This window comes from Bombina bombina, chromosome 5 (genome assembly GCF_027579735.1).
Source record: "Bombina bombina isolate aBomBom1 chromosome 5, aBomBom1.pri, whole genome shotgun sequence".
In the NCBI taxonomy this organism is placed as follows: Eukaryota; Metazoa; Chordata; class Amphibia; order Anura; family Bombinatoridae; genus Bombina; species Bombina bombina.
Window position 1 is genome coordinate 91,600,914 of NC_069503.1, and position 19,444 is coordinate 91,620,357.

The 19,444-nt window shown below is 37.0% G+C and overlaps 1 protein-coding gene across 1 annotated transcript in view; it reads right to left on the reverse strand.

Moving 5' to 3' along the window:
* Positions 1-363: 363 nt before the first annotated feature.
* The window catches only part of LOC128659957 (oocyte zinc finger protein XlCOF6-like), a 49,437-nt gene continuing 30,356 nt past the window's right edge, over positions 364-19,444 (reverse strand). Inside the window, exons 2-3 of the mRNA XM_053713546.1 lie at positions 4,393-4,508; positions 364-3,852 (exon numbers count right to left, since the gene is read on the reverse strand). Of these exons, the coding sequence (XP_053569521.1) occupies positions 1,544-3,852; positions 4,393-4,411 (2,328 nt within the window). The 5' untranslated portion in view covers positions 4,412-4,508 and the 3' untranslated portion in view covers positions 364-1,543. The remainder of the gene's footprint in view (positions 3,853-4,392; positions 4,509-19,444) is intronic.

Sequence of the window (19,444 nt, forward strand, 5' to 3'; positions counted from 1 at the left end):
GTGGTTGTAGATGTGTAACAGATTTTGGGGGTCAAAGTTAGAAAAAGTGTGTTTTTTTCAATGTTTTCCTCATTTTTAATAATGTTTTTTATAGTAAATTATAAGATATGATGAAAACAATGGTATCTTTAGAAATTCCATTTAATGGCGAGAAAAACGGTATATAATAAGTGTGGCTACAGTAAATGAGTAAGAGGAAAATTACAACTAAACACAAACACCGCAAAAATATAAAAATAGCCTTGGTCCCAAACAGACAGAAAATGGAAAAGTGATGTGGTCATTAAGGGGTTAATGAGGTTTTTCCTAATTATTCTGTGATATTGTGTTTTTAATTATACAAAAAAACACAAAATACTGGTCTGGATTACAATCACTTTTTATTTGCATGGAAAAAACATTGTATATCATTATATAGTAAAAAGCAGCATTACATGATATATGCACACAATGGTATAAATATACCTAACACTTGTGCTCTTGCTACAAAGGGATTCATCAGATATATAATGTTCCCTTTATATATACAGTGTGTGCTATTATCAGTTCTTGTGGCTTCTAACTAACATGAAAACATCTAAAAGACATAATATCAAGTTACAGAACATGACACACATATTACATACCCAGTATACATGTAGGTTATAGTAGCCATTTAAATTAAACTGATTATGATCACATATGTACCGGTTACTGATATTGTGTCTCGTTAAATAAAATCAGTTTCCCCTCAGTAATTCTTCTGGTAAATAACATGTACAATGCTAAGCATCTATTGCTATAAGAAAAGGTTTATCCACATAATGTGCACATTAAATATATCTCCCAGATGTCAATCATTTAAGACTGATGTTCTTCTTTATATAATTCTCTAACACTCTATTCATATAAAGACTCCTTTATTCTGTAAATATAATTATTTTCTCCCCTATGTAAATCAAATGTACAACTCCTTACACTGGCATATTAATAAACAACACTGGGGGTGCTTTGGTGGTGAATGGTTGTGTAAACTGGTCAGTATGAGGACAGATTTGTATATTCCTGTGTGGTGTTTGGATTCTATCACATTTATATGAGAGAAACTGAGGTGCACATATATAGAGGAACAAAGGACAGCAGGAGAGCACTTCCAATCTGGGTCTTTTATAACTGGGATTTAGAAAGTATTAGTTACAATAACATCTCTTTTGATGCTTCTATTTAGAGAGTTTGTCCTCTTTAGGATAATTGTAAAGAGGTTTGTACACTCTGTATATAAAGTTTATTTGTGTTTAAATATTTGGTGTTTTGTGATACCCGATTTCAATAAAAACCTTTTTTCCACTTTCTAAACATGTGAAAGGTTTCTTCCCTTGTGAATCCTTTCATGAGTTTTCAGATTACTAATTTGTGTAAACCCTTCTCCACACTCTGTACATGTGAAAGGTTTTTCCCCTGTGTGAATCCTTTCATGCATTTTCAGGTCACTCTTGTGTAAAAAAAAATCCACACTCTGTACATGTGAAAGACTTTTCTCCTGTGTGACTGCTTTCATGATATTTCAGATCACTCTTTTATGTAAAACTTTTTCCACACTCTGTACATGTGAAAGGCTTTTCTCTTTTTTGTGACTCCTTTCATGAATTTTTAGACTACTTTTGTGTGTAAAACATTTCCAACACTCTGTACATGTGAAAGGCTTTTCTCCTGTGTGACTCCTTTCATGAATTTTTAGACTACTTATTCGTGTAAAACATTTCCCACACTCTGTACATGTGAAAGGCTTTTCTCCTGTGTGACTCCTTTCATGAATTTTTAGACTACTTATTCGTGTAAAACATTTTCCACACTCTGTACATGTGGAAGGTTTTTCTCCTGTGTGAATCATTTCATGAGTTTTCAGATTACTCTTTTGTGCAAAACTTTTTCCACACTCTGTACATGTGAAAGGCTTTTCTCCTGTGTGAATATTTTCATGACTTTTCAGATGATCCATTCGTGTAAAACATTTGCCGCACTCAGTACATGTGTGTGGTTTCTCACCTGTGTGAATTGTGTGGTGCTCTAGTAGACAAGACTTCCATCTAAAGCTTTTCTCACATTCTATAGATTTGAAAGGTTTCTCCTTTGTATCCATCATTTGGCTAGACTGTAGACTTTTCCCTTCTTTACTATGTTTTGAAAACTCAGTAAATGTGTGTTGTTTATCCTCAGGGATAATCATTTCACTAGATACGTCATAAATCTTATCATCTTGTTTAATGACTAAATTATTCTCTGTACATAGTGATTGCTGCCCAGTTACTGCCGATTCACCATCTTCTTTTAATATATTTTGTGATATCCCCAATGTTTGTGAAAGGTTTCTTCCCTTGTGATTCCTTTCATGAGTTTTCAGATTACTAATTTGTGTAAACCTTTCTCCACACTCTGTACATGTAAAAGGCTTTCCCCCTGTGTGACTCCTTTCATGCTTTTTCAGATCACTCTTTTGTGTAAAACATTTCCCACACTCTGTACATGTGAAAGGCTTTTCTCCTGTGTGACTCCTTTCATGAGTTTTCAGATTACTCTTTTGTGCAAAACTTTTTCCACACTCTGTACACGTGAAAGGCTTTTCTCCTGTGTGACTGCTTTCATGATATTTCAGATCACTCTTTTGTGTAAAACTTTTTCCACACTCTGTACATGTGAAAGGCTTTTCCCCTGTGTGACTCCTTTCATGCTTTTTCAGATCACTCTTTTGTGTAAAACATTTCCCACACTCTGTACATGTGAAAGGCTTTTCTCCTGTGTGACTCCTTTCATGAGTTTTCAGATCACTCTTTTGTGTAAAACTTTTTCCACACTCTGTACATGTGAAAGGCTTTTCTCCTGTGTGACTGCTTTCATGATATTTCAGATCACTCTTTTGTGTAAAACTTTTTCCACACTCTGTACATGTGAAAGGCTTTGCTCCTGTGTGACTGCTTTCATGATATTTCAGATCACTCTTTTGTGTAAAACTTTTTCCACACTCTGTACATTTGAAAGGCTTTTCTCCTTTGTGACTCCTTTCATGAATTTTTAGACTACTTTTGTGTGTAAAACATTTCCCACACTCTGTACATGTGAAAGGCTTTTCTCCTGTGTGACTCCTTTCATGAATTTTTAGACTACTTATTCGTGTAAAACTTTTTCCACACTCTGTACATGTGGAAGGTTTTTCTCCTGTGTGAATCATTTCATGAGTTTTCAGACTACTTTTTTGTGTAAAACATTTTCCACACTCTGTACATGTGAAAGGCTTTTCCCCTGTGTGACTCCTTTCATGAGTTTTCAGATTATTCTTTTGTGCAAAACTTTTTCCACACTCTGTACATGTGAATGGCTTTTCACCTGTGTGAATATTTTCATGACTTTTCAGATGATCCATTCGTGTAAAACATTTGCCGCACTCAGTACATGTGTGTGGTTTCTCACCTGTGTGAATTTTGTGGTGCTCTAATAGACGAGACTTCCATCTAAAGCTTTTCTCACATTCTATAGATTTGAAAGGTTTCTCCTTTGTATGAATCATTTGGCTAGACTGTAGACTTTTCCCTTTTTTACTATGTTTTGAAAACTCAGTAAATGTGTGTGGTTTATCCTCAGGGATAATCATTTCACTAGATAAGTCGTAAATCGTATCCTCTCGTTTAATGACTAAATTATTCTCTGTACATAGTGATTGCTGCCCAGTTACTGCCGATTCACCATCTTCTTTTAATATCTTTTGTGATATCCCCAATGTTTGTGAATAGTCATAAGTATCTAAGGTTTTTGGAGTTTGCGGTATCATTCTGATGCTTCCTGTAGTGAATGATGGATATGAACTATTCAAGTGTTTTTCTACATAAAAAGAGATGGAATAAATAAATTAAAGAATGTTTATTCATTTATGTTATATTCCATCTTAATAAAACAATATTTTATATACTAAAAAATGTCTTCCGTTTTGTATTAATTTATTTACCTGTAAATCACAAATTAAAAAAGGATGACATAGAATTTAAACATTACTACATCATAGTAAACTAAATGACTGAGTTGTGGGTGTTTCAAACATGGCAATAAGGTAGGCATAAGTGCAGTTATGGATGTTCCATGAGCGATGTCAGGTGCAGAGGAAGGTGGAGTTTCAGGTGTTCTGAGTAATAAACCAGGTCAGGGGGTGAGGTTAGGCAGTTGTTGGACATGATCTGTCTAAAAGGACAGAGGGGGGAGTAGTATTTATTACCCTCCCCCTCAGCCCAATAGAGGTTGCTCCTTCTTTATAACTGTCACTGACACAAATGTTCTTGATATAAATATAATAGTTTATTTGTTTAATGAGTGATCTATTCTATTTTTTCCAGTAATTAAAGTCAGCATAATATCTATTTTACTCACCTAACACATATAAGCTCATGCTGATAACAGGCTCGAATGTCTGTGCTCAGGAAGAAGGTTCCCTTATTCACTCCAGTTACATCAATACCTGATATCTCTCAGTGCTCTGGCCGTGTCTGTAAAAAGTATATTAAATGGTTTAAATAGATAATAATAAATAATGGTTCTGATTAACTGTACGTATGGTATAATTAAAGGCACACATAACAATTCATGCGATACAGATTTGCTGAGTCAGCTGTTTAGGTTATTACATATGTGATGTTGATTCACAGCTATAATTTTAGACTACTTACTTAGACTACTTACACACATACAGTTAGCTCTGTGGTTTTTACAGTTGCCCCTTAAATATAAATCTTCCCAGACCTTTACAACATTGGTAGAAAATATATTTAAAGGGACACTGAACCCAGATAGAGCATTCAATTTTAAGCAACTTTCTAATTTACTCCTATTATCAATTTTTCTTCGTTCTCTTGCTATCTTTATTTGCATCTAAGTTATTTTTTTGGTTCAGTACTTGTTTATTGGTTGGTTAAATCAATCCACCAATCAGCAAGAACAACCCAGGTTGTTCACCAAAAATGGGCCGGCATCTAAACTTAAATTCTTGCTTTTCAAATAAAGAAACCAACGGCTAGATTACAAGTTTTGTCGGTAAAAACTTGCGGAGCTAACGCTCCTTTTTTTTTCAGCGCTCACTTTAAACAACGCTGGTATTACAAGTTTTCTGAATGGCTGCGTTAGCCTCAGAAAAGTGAGCGTTGAGCACATTTAGCGCCACTAAACGCCAGCGTTGCTTACGGTAGCAGTAAGCTGGAAAAACGTGCTCGTGCACGATCTCCCCATAGGAAACAATGGGGCTGAGCTGGCTGAAAAAAAACCTAACACCTGCAAAAAAGCAGCGTTCAGCTCCTAACGCAGTCCCATTGTTTCCTATGGGAAAGTAAAAAATATGTCTACACCTAACACCCTAACATGAACCCCGAGTCTAAACACCCCTAACCTTACACTTATTAACCTCTAATCTGCCGCCCCCAACATCGTCGCCACCTGCATTATACTATAAACCCCTAATCTGCTGCTCCTAACATCGCCGACACCTACATTATATTTATAAACCCCTAATCTGCCCCCCCCCCAGCGTCGCCGCCACCTACCTACACTTTTTAACCCCTAATCTGCCGACCGGACATCGCCGCCACTATAATAAATGTTTTAACCCCTAAACCGCTGCACTCCCGCCTCGCAAACACTATAATAAACTTTATTAACCCCTAATCTGCCATCCCTAACATCGCCACAACCTACCTACAATTATTAACCCCTAAAACAATGGGGCTGAGCTGGCTGAAAAAAAACCTAACACCTGCAAAAAAGCAGCGTTCAGCTCCTAACGCAGCCCCATTGTTTCTTATGGGAAAGTAAAAAATATGTCTACACCTAACACCCTAACATGAACCCCGAGTCTAAACACCCCTAACCTTACACTTATTAACCTCTAATCTGCCGTCCCTAACATCTCCCGCCCCCAACATCGCCGCTACTATAATAAAATTATTAACCCCTAAACCTAAGTCTAACCCTAACACCCCCCTAAGTTAAATATAATTTAAATAAATCTAAATAAAATTACTATAATTAAATTAATCCTATTTAAAACTAAATACTTACCTATAAAATAAACCCTAATATATCTACAATATAACTAATAGTTACATGGTAGCTATTTTAGGATTTATATTTATTTTACAGGCAACTTTGTATTTATTTTAACTAGGTACAATAGCAATTAAATCGTTAATAACTATTTAATAGCTACGTAGTTAAAATAATTACAAAATTACCTGTAAAATAAATCCTAACCTAAGTTACAAATACACCTAACACTACACTATCAATAAATTAATTAAATAAATTAACTACAATTATCTAACATAAAATACAATTAAATAAACTAAACTATAGTACAAAAAAAACCCACTAAATTACAAAAAATAAAAAAATATTACAAGAATTTTAATCTAATTACAACTAATCTAATCCACCTAATAAAATAAAAAAGTCCCCCAAAATAATAAAATTACCTATCCTAAACTAAATTACAAATAGCCCTTAAAAGGGCCTTTTGCAGGGCATTGCCCCAAAGTAACCAGCTCTTTTACCAGCCCTTAAAAGGGCTTTTTCCGGGGCATTACCCCAAAGTAATCAGCTCTTTAACCTGTAAAAAAAAAAAATACAATACCCCTCCAACATTACAACCCACACATCCCTACTCTAAAACCCACCCGATCCCCCCTTAAATAAACCTAACACTACCCCATTGAAGATCACCCTACCTTGAGCCGTCTTCACCCAGCCGGGCCGAACTCTTCATCCGATCGGGGCAGAAGAGGTCCTCCATCCAGCAGAAGTCTTCATCCAAGCGGCATCTTCTATCTTCAATCAATCGGAGAGGGTCTATCTTCAATCCAGCAAACGTGGAGCCATCCTCTTCTTCCGATGTCCTAACAGTGAATGAAGGTTCCTTTAAATGACGTCATCCAAGATGGCGTCCCTCGAATTCCGATTGGCTGATAGGATTGGCTGATTACTTTGGGGCAATGTCCCGCAAAAAGCCCTTTAAGGGCTGGTAAAAGAGCTGGTTACTTTGGGGTAATGCCCCGCAAAAGGCCCTTTTAAGGGCTATTTGTAATTTAGTTTAGGATAGGGAATTTTATTATTTTGGGGGGCTTTTTTATTATATTAGGGGGATTAGATTAGGTGTAATTAGATTAAAATTCTTGTAATATTTTTTTATTTTTTGTAATTTAGTGGGGGGGGGGGTTGTACTATAGTTTAGTTTATTTAATTGTATTTTATGTTAGATAATTGTAGTTTATTTAATTAATTTATTGATAGTGTAGTGTTAGGTGTATTTGTAACTTAGGTTAGGATTTATTTTACAGGTAATTTTGTAATTATTTTAACTAGGTAGCTATTAAATAGTTATTAACTATTTAATAGCTATTGTACCAAGTTAAAATAAATACAAAGTTGCCTGTAAAATAAATATAAATCTTAAAATAGCTACCATGTAACTATTAGTTATATTGTAGCTATATTAGGGTTTATTTTATAGGTAAGTATTTAGTTTTAAATAGGATTCATTTATTTAATTATAGTAATTTTATTTAGATTTATTTAAATTTTATTTAACTTAGGGTGTGTTAGGGTTAGACTTAGGTTTAGGGGTTAATAACTTTATTATAGTAGAGCGACATTGGGGGCGGGAGATTAGGGGTTAATAATTGTAGGTAGGTGGCGGTGATGTTAGGGACGGCAGATTAGGGGTTAATAAAATTTATTATAGTGTTTGAAAGGCGGGAGTGCAGCGATTTAGGGGTTAATACATTTATTATAGTGGCAGCAATGTCCGGTCGGCAGATTAGGAGTTAATAAGTGTAGGTAGGTGGTGGCGACTTTGGGGGGGGGGGCAGATTAGGGGTTAATAAATATAATGTAGGTGTCAGCGATGTTAGGGGCAGCAGATTAGGGGTTCATAGGTATAATGTAGGTGGCGGCGATGTCCGGTCGGCAGATTAGGGGTTAAAAAAAAATATTTTTGTGTTTGCGATGTGGGGGGCCTCAGTTTAGGGGTTCATAGGTATTTCATGGGTGTTAGTGTACTTTTTAGCACTTTAGTTAAGAGCTTTATGTTCCGGCGTTAGCCCATAAAACTCTTAACTACTGACTTTTATATGCGGTAGAAGTCTTGGAGGTAGAGGCTGTACCGCTCACTTCTTCCAAGACTTGTAATACCAGCGTTAGGCAAATCCCATTAAAAAGATAGGATATGCAATTGATGTAAGGGGATTTGCGGTATGGATAAGTTAAATATCATTTGTTTAAATATAAGTTAATTTGGATACTGCAGTATGGGTATTGTACTTCCTACTAATTCTCACTGTCAAACATTTTGTCATGTGCTCCGCCCCCAGTCCTTTAACTTCTCTTGGTCAATACTAAGCTGTCTTAAATCACACTGCAAGGGGTGTGGGAGAGATAGGCACTAAAATGTTCATTTCAATTGTTATCTTGGCTAGAGTTAAGAAAAGGAAGACTTTGTGTTTACATAGAGTGATAATATAATGAGATATGTTATTTTAGCAAATTGAGTCCATTTAAAAGGACCATAACACATAGAATAATGCATAATATACAGGTGCATAATAAAAATACAATGCAATAAAACTTACTATTAATTTAAAAAGAGAAGTAGATTGTTTTCTGATAAATAGCTATCAGCCAATAACAGACTCATATTTTTATATAATGTGAACTAAATATAAAAAAGAAGTAAATTGGGTAGTTGTTTAAAATTATATGTTCTATTTAAATTTGGTGTTTCTTGTTCTTTTAAGTGAAAATCAAGCTTACATGACACTGTCCATTTAAGCCTGTGATCATGTGACATAAACAGCAGCAGCTGAAGGTGCAGAATACACTTACTAAGGTCTTTACTAACAAGAAGAATCAGTCACAGATCAGTGGGATAAACGTTCTGATGATAAACAGGTGCAGTTAAAAGAAATAAGAAATGTATTAAAAAATAATCTCTGCTTAATCAGTCACTATTAACAGGAGCTGTTCAAGATGATTGGAGAATAGCAAATGTACCTTGTCATAAAAAGGGCAGTAGGGAAGAATCAGGTAACTATAGGACAGTTAGTTTAACTTCAGTAGTAGGGATATTAATGGAAAGTCACTTAAAATAAAGAATTATGACTTACATAAAGAAGACCAAAATCAACATGCTTTTACTTCAGGGAGATAATGTCAGACTAATCTAATTGACTTATTTTGACTATGTAACAACATAACCCCATTAGAAATAAAATAATATGCAGATCACAAGATATTTAACCCCTTAATGACCATCGCTATACCCTGTATGATACTGATCATAGTACAACGCTGCTGTCCTGGGCCTCTCTCTTCTGAGATCTCACTAAAAATAGTGAGCTCTCGCTATTTCAGCATGAGTGGGGCAATGCAGAAATAGATGGGCAGAGTTACCAATGCAGAGAGAGTGGGAAATCGATCTGGGAGTGGTAGGGGGGTAGGGTAATAATGGGGGGGGCAGCTACAGTATAGAATTTTTTTTTAAAATTAATATAAAAATTATAGCAAACTGGGTACTGGCAGACAGCTACCAGTACCTAAGATGGTGGCTAATAGGCAGAGGGGGAGGTTTAGAGAGCTATTGGGGGGGATCCTACACTGCAGAAAATATATAAAATATATTTTTAAAAATGCCTTATATTTTCATACAGGGAGTGCAGAATTATTAGGCAAATGAGTATTTTGACCACATCATCCTCTTTATGCATGTTGTCTTACTCCAAGCTGTATAGGCTCGAAAGCCTACTACCAATTAAGCATATTAGGTGATGTGCATCTCTGTAATGAGAAGGGGTGTGGTCTAATGACATCAACACCCTATATCAGGTGTGCATAATTATTAGGCAACTTCCTTTCCTTTGGCAAAATGGGTCAAAAGAAGGACTTGACAGGCTCAGAAAAGTAAAAAATAGTGAGATATCTTGCAGAGGGATGCAGCACTCTTAAAATTGCAAAGCTTCTGAAGCGTGATCATCGAACAATCAAGCGTTTCATTCAAAATAGTCAACAGGGTCGCAAGAAGCGTGTGGAAAAACCAAGGTGCAAAATAACTGCCCATGAACTAAGAAAAGTCAAGCGTGCAGCTGCCAAGATGCCACTTGCCACCAGTTTGGCCATATTTCAGAGCTGCAACATCACTGGGGTGCCCAAAAGCACAAGGTGTGCAATACTCAGAGACATGGCCAAGGTAAGAAAGGCTGAAAGACGACCACCACTGAACAAGACACACAAGCTGAAACGTCAAGACTGGGCCAAGAAATATCTCAAGACTGATTTTTCTAAGGTTTTATGGACTGATGAAATGAGAGTGAGTCTTGATGGGCCAGATGGATGGGCCCGTGGCTGGATTGGTAAAGGGCAGAGAGCTCCAGTCCGACTCAGACGCCAGCAAGGTGGAGGTGGAGTACTGGTTTGGGCTGGTATCATCAAAGATGAGCTTGTGGGGCCTTTTCGGGTTGAGGATGGAGTCAAGCTCAACTCCCAGTCCTACTGCCAGTTTCTGGAAGACACCTTCTTCAAGCAGTGGTACAGGAAGAAGTCTGCATCCTTCAAGAAAAACATGATTTTCATGCAGGACAATGCTCCATCACACGCGTCCAAGTACTCCACAGCGTGGCTGGCAAGAAAGGGTATAAAAGAAGAAAATCTAATGACATGGCCTCCTTGTTCACCTGATCTGAACCCCATTGAGAACCTGTGGTCCATCATCAAATGTGAGATTTACAAGGAGGGAAAACAGTACACCTCTCTGAACAGTGTCTGGGAGGCTGTGGTTGCTGCTGCACGCAATGTTGATGGTGAACAGATCAAAACACTGACAGAATCCATGGATGGCAGGCTTTTGAGTGTCCTTGCAAAGAAAGGTGGCTATATTGGTCACTGATTTGTTTTTGTTTTGTTTTTGAATGTCAGAAATGTATATTTGTGAATGTTGAGATGTTATATTGGTTTCACTGGTAAAAATAAATAATTGAAATGGGTATATATTTGTTTTTTGTTAAGTTGCCTAATAATTATGCACAGTAATAGTCACCTGCACACACAGATATCCCCCTAAAATAGCTATAACTAAAAACAAACTAAAAACTACTTCCAAAACTATTCAGCTTTGATATTAATGAGTTTTTTGGGTTCATTGAGAACATGGTTGTTGTTCAATGATAAAATTAATCCTCAAAAATACAACTTGCCTAATAATTCTGCACTCCTTGTACTGGCAGACTTTCTGCCAGTACTTAAGATGGGGGTACCAATTGGGGTTGTAGGGAAGATAGCTGTTTGAGAGGGATCGTGTATGGATTAGTGGGTGGGAAGTATCAGGTGGGAGGGTAATATCTACACCAAAGCTAAAATTAACCTTACAATCTACCTAAATAACCCTTTCACTGCTAGGAATAATAAAAGTGTGGTGCACAGCTGCAATTGGCGGCCTTCTAATGACCAAAAAGCAATGGCAAAGCCATATGTGTCTGCTATTTCTGAAAAAAAGGGGATCCCAGAGAAGCTTTTACAATCATTGTTGCCATTATTGACACATATCTCGAAACAGAATGCACCTGTCATGGTTGATTATATATTTCCTACCTGTTCTATGTTAAATTTTGTATATATTGTGTATTAATATTGGTTTTGTATTTTATTGTACCCTATTGTATCAATGTAATGTTTTGTGGACCCAGGACATACTTGAAAACAAGAGAAATCTCAATGTATTCTTCCTGGTAAAATATTTTATAAATAATAAATAATAATGATTGCACAAGCGATTTGTAAATAATTTCAATGAAAAACCTAAAGTTTGTGAAAAAGATAACAATTTTTTATTTGATTGCATTTGGCGGTGAAATTGTGTCATGAAATATACGAAAATGTGCCTAGATCAATACTTTGAGGCCCATTTATCAAGCTCTGTATGGCGCTTGTGGGCCCGTGTTTCTGGCGAGTCTTCAGACTCGCCAGAAACAGCAGTTATGAAGCAGCGGTCTAAAGACCGCTGCTCCATAACCCTGTCCACCTGCTCTGAGCAGGCGGACAGTAATCACCACAATTAAACCTGATTGAGTCAAATCAGGTTGATTGACACCTCCCTGCTGTCAGCCCATTGGCCCCGAGTCTGCAGGAGGCGGCGTTGCACCAGCAGCTCTTGTGAGCTGCTGGTGCAATGCTGAATATGGAGAGCGTATTGCTCTCTGCATTCAGCAAGGTCTTGCGGACCTGAACCGCACTGTCGGATCAGGTACGCAAGACCTTTGATACATAGGCCCCTTTATGTTGTCTACTAAAAAAAAAAAAATAGTTTTGATAGGTAAATAAAAAAAGGCTCTATTTCTGTTGAAATGTAGTGATGGCAAAAAATGCTAAAAATGCACTGGTCTTTTGGGGAAGTTTTTGTCTGAAATGCCCGGTCCTTAAGTATTTGTGATTAGACTGATACAACAGGGCCAGTTGATATTTGTTACTGAATTAAATAGCAGCTTCAAAATAATTTTAAATGATGGTTTACCTAGGCTCTAAAGTTAATTATAAACCTGTAGGGAAATACAGGATTCTGGTTGGCTGATACTTAAGAATCTATTGTTCATTGGATAACAGGAACTACCCCCACACATGTATTATTGGACAGACCTCCTCAAGCTTGAAAATATGGTTTGGTTTTGCTACAAACATTCATTTTACAAAACTTCTGTAGATCATTATGTATTAAATTAGCCTTTTAAATTGAAGAACTAAACAATAAATTCATCAACACAGCATGAAAATAATAAATTAAACAAATACAGTGGACTTTTTTTTATATAAACTCAGTTTCTTATATGAAGTGAAATATTTTATCTTTATCATAACAAAATACAAAACAATATTTTCTCATCATTATATAAAACACAACAGTGTGAGGCTGCTAATAAAGATTTATGTCAGGGTTTACATATTACCATTTAGCAGAAGCTCTGTAAGTATGAAGTCTCTCTGGTTCCTCCTGTGATATCACTGAGTGTTACACAGATATTTATACTAATGTGGGAGTGTCACCTTTCTCTGTGTGACTCACATGAGTACAACTTGTCAGTTGGGAGACAATGAGAGGGTCACACCTGGACTTTTGTTCTCATATAGATGTCTATTGTCTCATCTGGTGTCACATGAATACAGAGTCCCTGCCTCCCCCTCAGGGTGTGATTATCATATGGATAAGTAAGGAGGAAACCAACTGTTTATTTAAGTGTGGGAGTATTATCTTTTGTGTCCTAAAATATCTCAGGATACAGCATTATATTATGTTTTTATTTATGGAAATTGTTATTATAACATAACTTAGTTGCAAACAGATGTATAATATTAAAATTTTATTAGATACATATGAGATACAATGCTGAGTATTTCAATACTAATAATGTGATCCTTTTATTGTTTGTTCATTAACTGTTTTTTTTCTAATGTTTCTTTTTCTAATCTTTCTAGAATACATTATACATTATATTTCATATATATACAGGTGGCCCTCGTTTTACAACTGTTCAATTTACACCGTTTCAGAATAACAACCTTTTTTTCCAGTCATGTGACTGCTATTGAAAAGCATTGAGAAGCAGTGCATTTATTAAAATAGCCAGTATTTGGAGCTGTCCGCTTGTGTTGCAGCAAAGCCAAGCAAGCTGAAATTAATCAGTTTAACCAGACCTGAGCTGTCAAGCAGATTTCAAAGGAACAAGATCTTCCTGTCTATAACTCAGTCCAGATTGGAATGCATAGAAAGAACTGTTTGCAGAAAAATGCAAGTGAAGTCTGTGTTGTGTGATTATTTTATTAGGTTTATAATGCTGTCTAGCATTTAAAGTCTTAATTCCAAAGCTTTTAAAATAATGTATTAGGTGTTACTTATGATAATTTTGAGAGGGGCCTGGAACCTATCTCCCTAACTTCCCATTGACTTACATTATAAACTGGGTTTCAATTTACAACAGTTTCAATTCACAACCATTCCTTCTGGAACCTAACCCCGGTGTAAACTGAGGGCTACCGTATATATTTCTTATTGTACACATATACAATGCTGTACTCTGCAACCAACTGTGTGCTTTTGTAATTAGTCACTGTATTACTTTTTGTATTTAAAAGAAGCCCCCATCAGACATGTAACATTTATTTCTATACATATAAATATATACTTATATACATATACACAAAACATATTACTCTGTCATTTCTTTAATATAAATCCATACTTTGCAAAAGCCTAAAATATAAGATTTTACCAGAATTTCTAAAATAACAGACCTGCCGTTTTGTGGGTTTGCTATAACTTGCATCCTCTTGCATTTTTTTAAAATAAGAAAATAGTAAAAAAAAACACAACATATAAAGGGCTCAATTATATAATCTTCACCAGCTCAAACCTACTTTTTCTCGCTGACTCTTGTAGGGCTGCCCCAGTGCATTGATCGTAAAAAAGGGGCAGTCCCTGCAAGTGGCGAGATGGTTCCTATTAAAAGTAATGAAGCTCGCTGGATAGGGAAACTTTCGGCTAGATTTAGAGTTTGGCGTTAGCCGTGAAAACCAGCGTTAGAGGCTCCTAACGCTGGTTTTAGGCTACCGCCGGTATTTGGAGTCACTGAAAATAGGGTCTAACGCTCACTTTTCAGCCGCGACTTTTCCATACCGCAGATCCCCTTACGTCAATTGCATATCCTATATTTTCAATGGGATCTTTCTAACTCCGGTATTTAGAGTCGTTTCTGAAGTGAGCGTTAGACATCTAACGACAAAACTCCAGCCGCAGAAAAAAAGCAGGAGTTAAGAGCTTTCTGGGCTAACGCCGGTTCATAAAGCTCTTAACTACTGTACCCTAAAGTACACTAACACCCATAAACTACCTATGTACCCCTAAACTGAGGTCCCCCCACATCGCCGCCACTCAAATTTTTTTTTAACCCCTAATCTGCCGACCGCCAACTACGTTATCCTTATGTACAGCCAGCTACCTACAATAATTAACCCCTAATCTGCCGACCGCAAAGCGCCGCCAGCTAAGTTATCCCTATGTACCCCTAATCTGCTGCCCCTAACACCGCCGACCCCTGTATTATATTTATTAACCCCTAACCTGCCCCCCACAACGTCGCCGCCACCTGCCTACACTTATTAACCCCTAATCTGCCGAGCGGACCGCACCGCTACTATAATAAATGTATTAACCCCTCAATCCGCCTCACTAACCCTATAATAAATAGTATTAACCCCTAATCTGCCCTCCCTAACATCGCCGACACCTAACTTCAATTATTAACCCCTAATCTGCCGACCGGAGCTCACCGCTACTGTAATAAATGGATTAACCCCTAAAGCTAAGTCTAACCCTAACACTAACACCCCCCTAAATTAAATATAATTTAAATCTAACGAAATTAATTAACTCTTATTAAATAAATTATTCCTATTTAAAGCTAAATACTTACCTGTAAAATAAATCCTAATATAGCTACAATATAAATTATAATTACATTGTAGCTATTTTAGGATTAATATTTATTTTACAGGCAACTTTGTATTTATTTTAACCAGGTACAATAGCTATTAAATAGTTAAGAACTATTTAATAGTTACCTAGTTCAAATAATTACAAAATCACCTGTAAAATAAATCCTAACCTAAGTTCTAATTAAACCAAACACTACACTATCAATAAATTAATTAAATACAATTCCTACAATTACCTACAATTAAACCTAACACTACACTATCAATAAATTAATTAAATACAATATCTACAAATAACTACAATGAAATAAACTAACTAAAGTACAAAAAATAAAAAAGAACTAAGTTACAAAAAATAAAAAAATATTTACAAACATAAGAAAAATATTACAACAATTTTAAACTAATTACACCTACTCTAAGCCCCCTAATAAAATAACAAAGCCCCCCAAAATAAAAAAATGCCCTACCCTATTCTAAATTACTAAATTAAAAGCTCTTTTACCTTACCAGCCCTGAACAGGGCCCTTTGCGGGGCATGCCCCAAGAAGTTCAGCTCTTTTGCCTGTAAAAAAAAAACATACAATACCCCCACCCCCAACATTACAACCCACCACCCACATACCCCTAATCTAACCCAAACCCCCCTTAAATAAACCTAACACTAAGCCCCTGAAGATCTTCCTACCTTGTCTTCACCCTGCCAGGTTCTCTGATCGGTCCAGAAGAGCTCTTCCGATGTCCTGATCCAAGCCCAAGCGGGGGGCTGAAGAGGTCCATGATCCGGTCGAAGTCTTCATCCAAGCGGGGCAGAAGAGGTCTTCCATCCGATTGAAGTCTTCATCCAGGCGGCATCTTCTATGGTCTTCCATACGGAGCGAAGCGGCAGCATCCTGAAGACCTCCTACGCGGAACATCCATCCGGCCCGACGACTGAACGACGAATGACGGTTCCTTTAAATGACGTCATCCAAGATGGCGTCCCTCGAATTCCGATTGGCTGATAGGATTCTATCAGCCAATCGGAATTAAGGTAGGAAAATTCTGATTGGCTGATGGAATCAGCCAATCAGAATCAAGATCAATCCGATTGGCTGATCCAATCAGATTGAGCTCGCATTCTATTGGCTGATCGGAAACAGCCAATAGAATGCGAGCTCAATCTGATTGGCTGATTGGATCAGCCAATCGGATTGAACTTGATTCTGATTGGCTGATTCCATCAGCCAATCAGAATTTTCCTACCTTAATTCCGATTGGCTGATAGAATCCTATCAGCCAATCGGAATTCGAGGGACGCCATCTTGGATGACGTCCCTTAAAGGAACCGTCATTCGTCGGGAAGTCGTCGGAAGAAGAGGACGGATCCGCGCTGGAGGTCTTCAGGATGGAGCCGGTCGTCATCGGATGAAGATAGAAGATGCCGCTTGGAAGAAGATGGTTGCCGGTCCGGATCTACTCTTCTTCCCGGATAGGATGAAGACTTTGGAGCCTCTTCTGGACCTCTTCAGCACCGGATGATGGATCGCCAGCCCCCGCTTGGGTTGGATGAAGATTTTGGAGCCAGGACGGATCGGTGATACCTGGTGAGGTGAAGACAAGGTAGGAAGATCTTCAGGGGCTTAGTGTTAGGTTTATTTAAGGGGGGTTTGGGTTAGATTAGGGGTATGTGGGTGGTGGGTTGTAATGTTGGGGGGGGTATTGTATGTTTTTTTTTACAGGCAAAAGAGCTGAATTTCTTGGGGCATGCCCTGCAAAGGGCCCTGTTCAGGGCTGGTAAGGTAAAAGAGCTTTTAACTTTATTAATTTAGAATAGGGTAGGGCATTTTTTTATTTTGGGGGGCTTTGTTGTTTTATTAGGGGGCTTAGAGTAGGTGTAATTAGTTTAAAATTGTTGTAATATTTTTCTGATGTTTGTAAATATTTTTTTATTTTTTGTAACTTAGTTCTTTTTTATTTTTTGTACTTTAGTTAATTTATTTCATTGTAGTTATTTGTAGGAATTGTATTTAATTAATTTAATGATAGTATAGTGTTAGGTTTAATTGTAACTTAGGTTAGGATTTATTTTACAGGTAATTTTGTTATTATTTTAACTAGGTAACTATTAAATAGTTCTTAACTATTTAATAGCTATTGTACCTGGTTAAAATAATTACAAAGTTGCCTGTAAAATAAATATTAATCCTAAAATAGCTACAATGTAATTATAATTTATATTGTAGCTATATTAGGATTTATTTTACAGGTAAGTATTTAGCTTTAAATAGGAATAATTTATTTAATAAGAGTTAATTAATTTCGTTAGATTTAAATTATATTTAATTTAGGGGGGTGTTAGTGTTAGGGTTAGACTTAGCTTTAGGGGTTAATCCATTTATTATAGTAGCGGTGAGCTCCGGTCGGCAGATTAGGGGTTAATAATTGAAGTTAGGTGTCGGCGATGTTAGGGAGGGCAGATTAGGGGTTAATACTATTTATGATAGGGTTAGTGAGGCGGATTAGGGGTTAATAACTTTATTATAGTAGCGCTCAGGTCCGCTCGGCAGATTAGGGGTTAATAAGTGTAGGTAGGTGGTGGCGACGTTGAGGGGGGCAGATTAGGGGTTAATAAATATAATATAGGGGTCGGCGGTGTTAGGGGCAGCAGATTAGGGGTACATAGGGATAATGTAAGTAGCGGCGGTTTACGGAGCGGCAGATTAGGGGTTAATAATAATATGCAGGGGTCAGCGATAGCGGGGGCGGCAGAATAGGGGTTAATAAGTGTAAGGTTAGGGGTGTTTAGACTCGGGGTACATGTTAGAGTGTTAGGTGCAGACGTAGGAAGTGTTTCCCCATAGGAAACAATGGGGCTGCGTTAGGAGCTGAACGCGGCTTTTTTGCAGGTGTTAGGTTTTTTTTTCAGCTCAAACTGCCCAATTGTTTCCTATGGGGGAATCGTGCACGAGCACGTTTTTGAGGCTGGCCGCGTCCGTAAGCAACTCTGGTATCGAGAGTTGCATTTGCGGTAAAAATGCTCTACGCTCCTTTTTTGGAGCCTAACGCAGCATTTTTTTGGACTCTCAATACCAGATTTATTTTTATGGTGCGGCCCGAAAAAAGCCCGCGTAGCTAACGCACCCCCTTGGCCGCCAAACTCCAAATCTAGCCGCTAGTTCCTTAGTGTGAAGTTAGCAGGGAGCAGGGGGAGAACTTTAAAATTAAAATCCTGCAGCCAATATAACTCACATTACGCTGCTTTCTGCATACAGCATCTTACATTCGCCTATATTTGCGTATATATGTGTTTTTCTATTAGGATTATAAGGAAATTGAGAGTTTTTAGAAAAGCTCGCCACCTTTTAGTTGGAGAGAAAAAACTGAGATCTGCAGTGTGAAAATCTTTATAGAATTACGCTGGGATTAGACATTTTCATATACGCCCATGGAACGCCCATGTTACGAAAAAACAACAATAACGCTTTGTATTTTGTATTTATAAGTTCAAATTTCTGTGTGATTTTTGCACATCCAGTGTACTACAATTACTATTTACACTGTGCATGTTTAAATTGATGTATTCCTGTGTAAATTACATACTAATTTTACTTTTTTGTTAAGATACGATTTTTGGTGAATAATTTTGTTACGATTTTTGATGCACCTTAACAATATAATTTTTCCCTGCTTATTTTTTTGAGAATGGTTCAAATATTTGTTTTTGTATGATGTTTAAAATACTAATTTTGTTGTGCACATTTCATATGAAAATGCAGTATACGCCCCTTAGCGAGACACCCTGTTTTCAGGGTAAAAAGTGTCTTTAGATCATTCCACCAGGGAAATAGAAGGACTGGCGATAATTCTTTTTTTTTTTTTAAATAAATTTTTATTGAAGTCATGAACAGATATATTACATAAGATATGC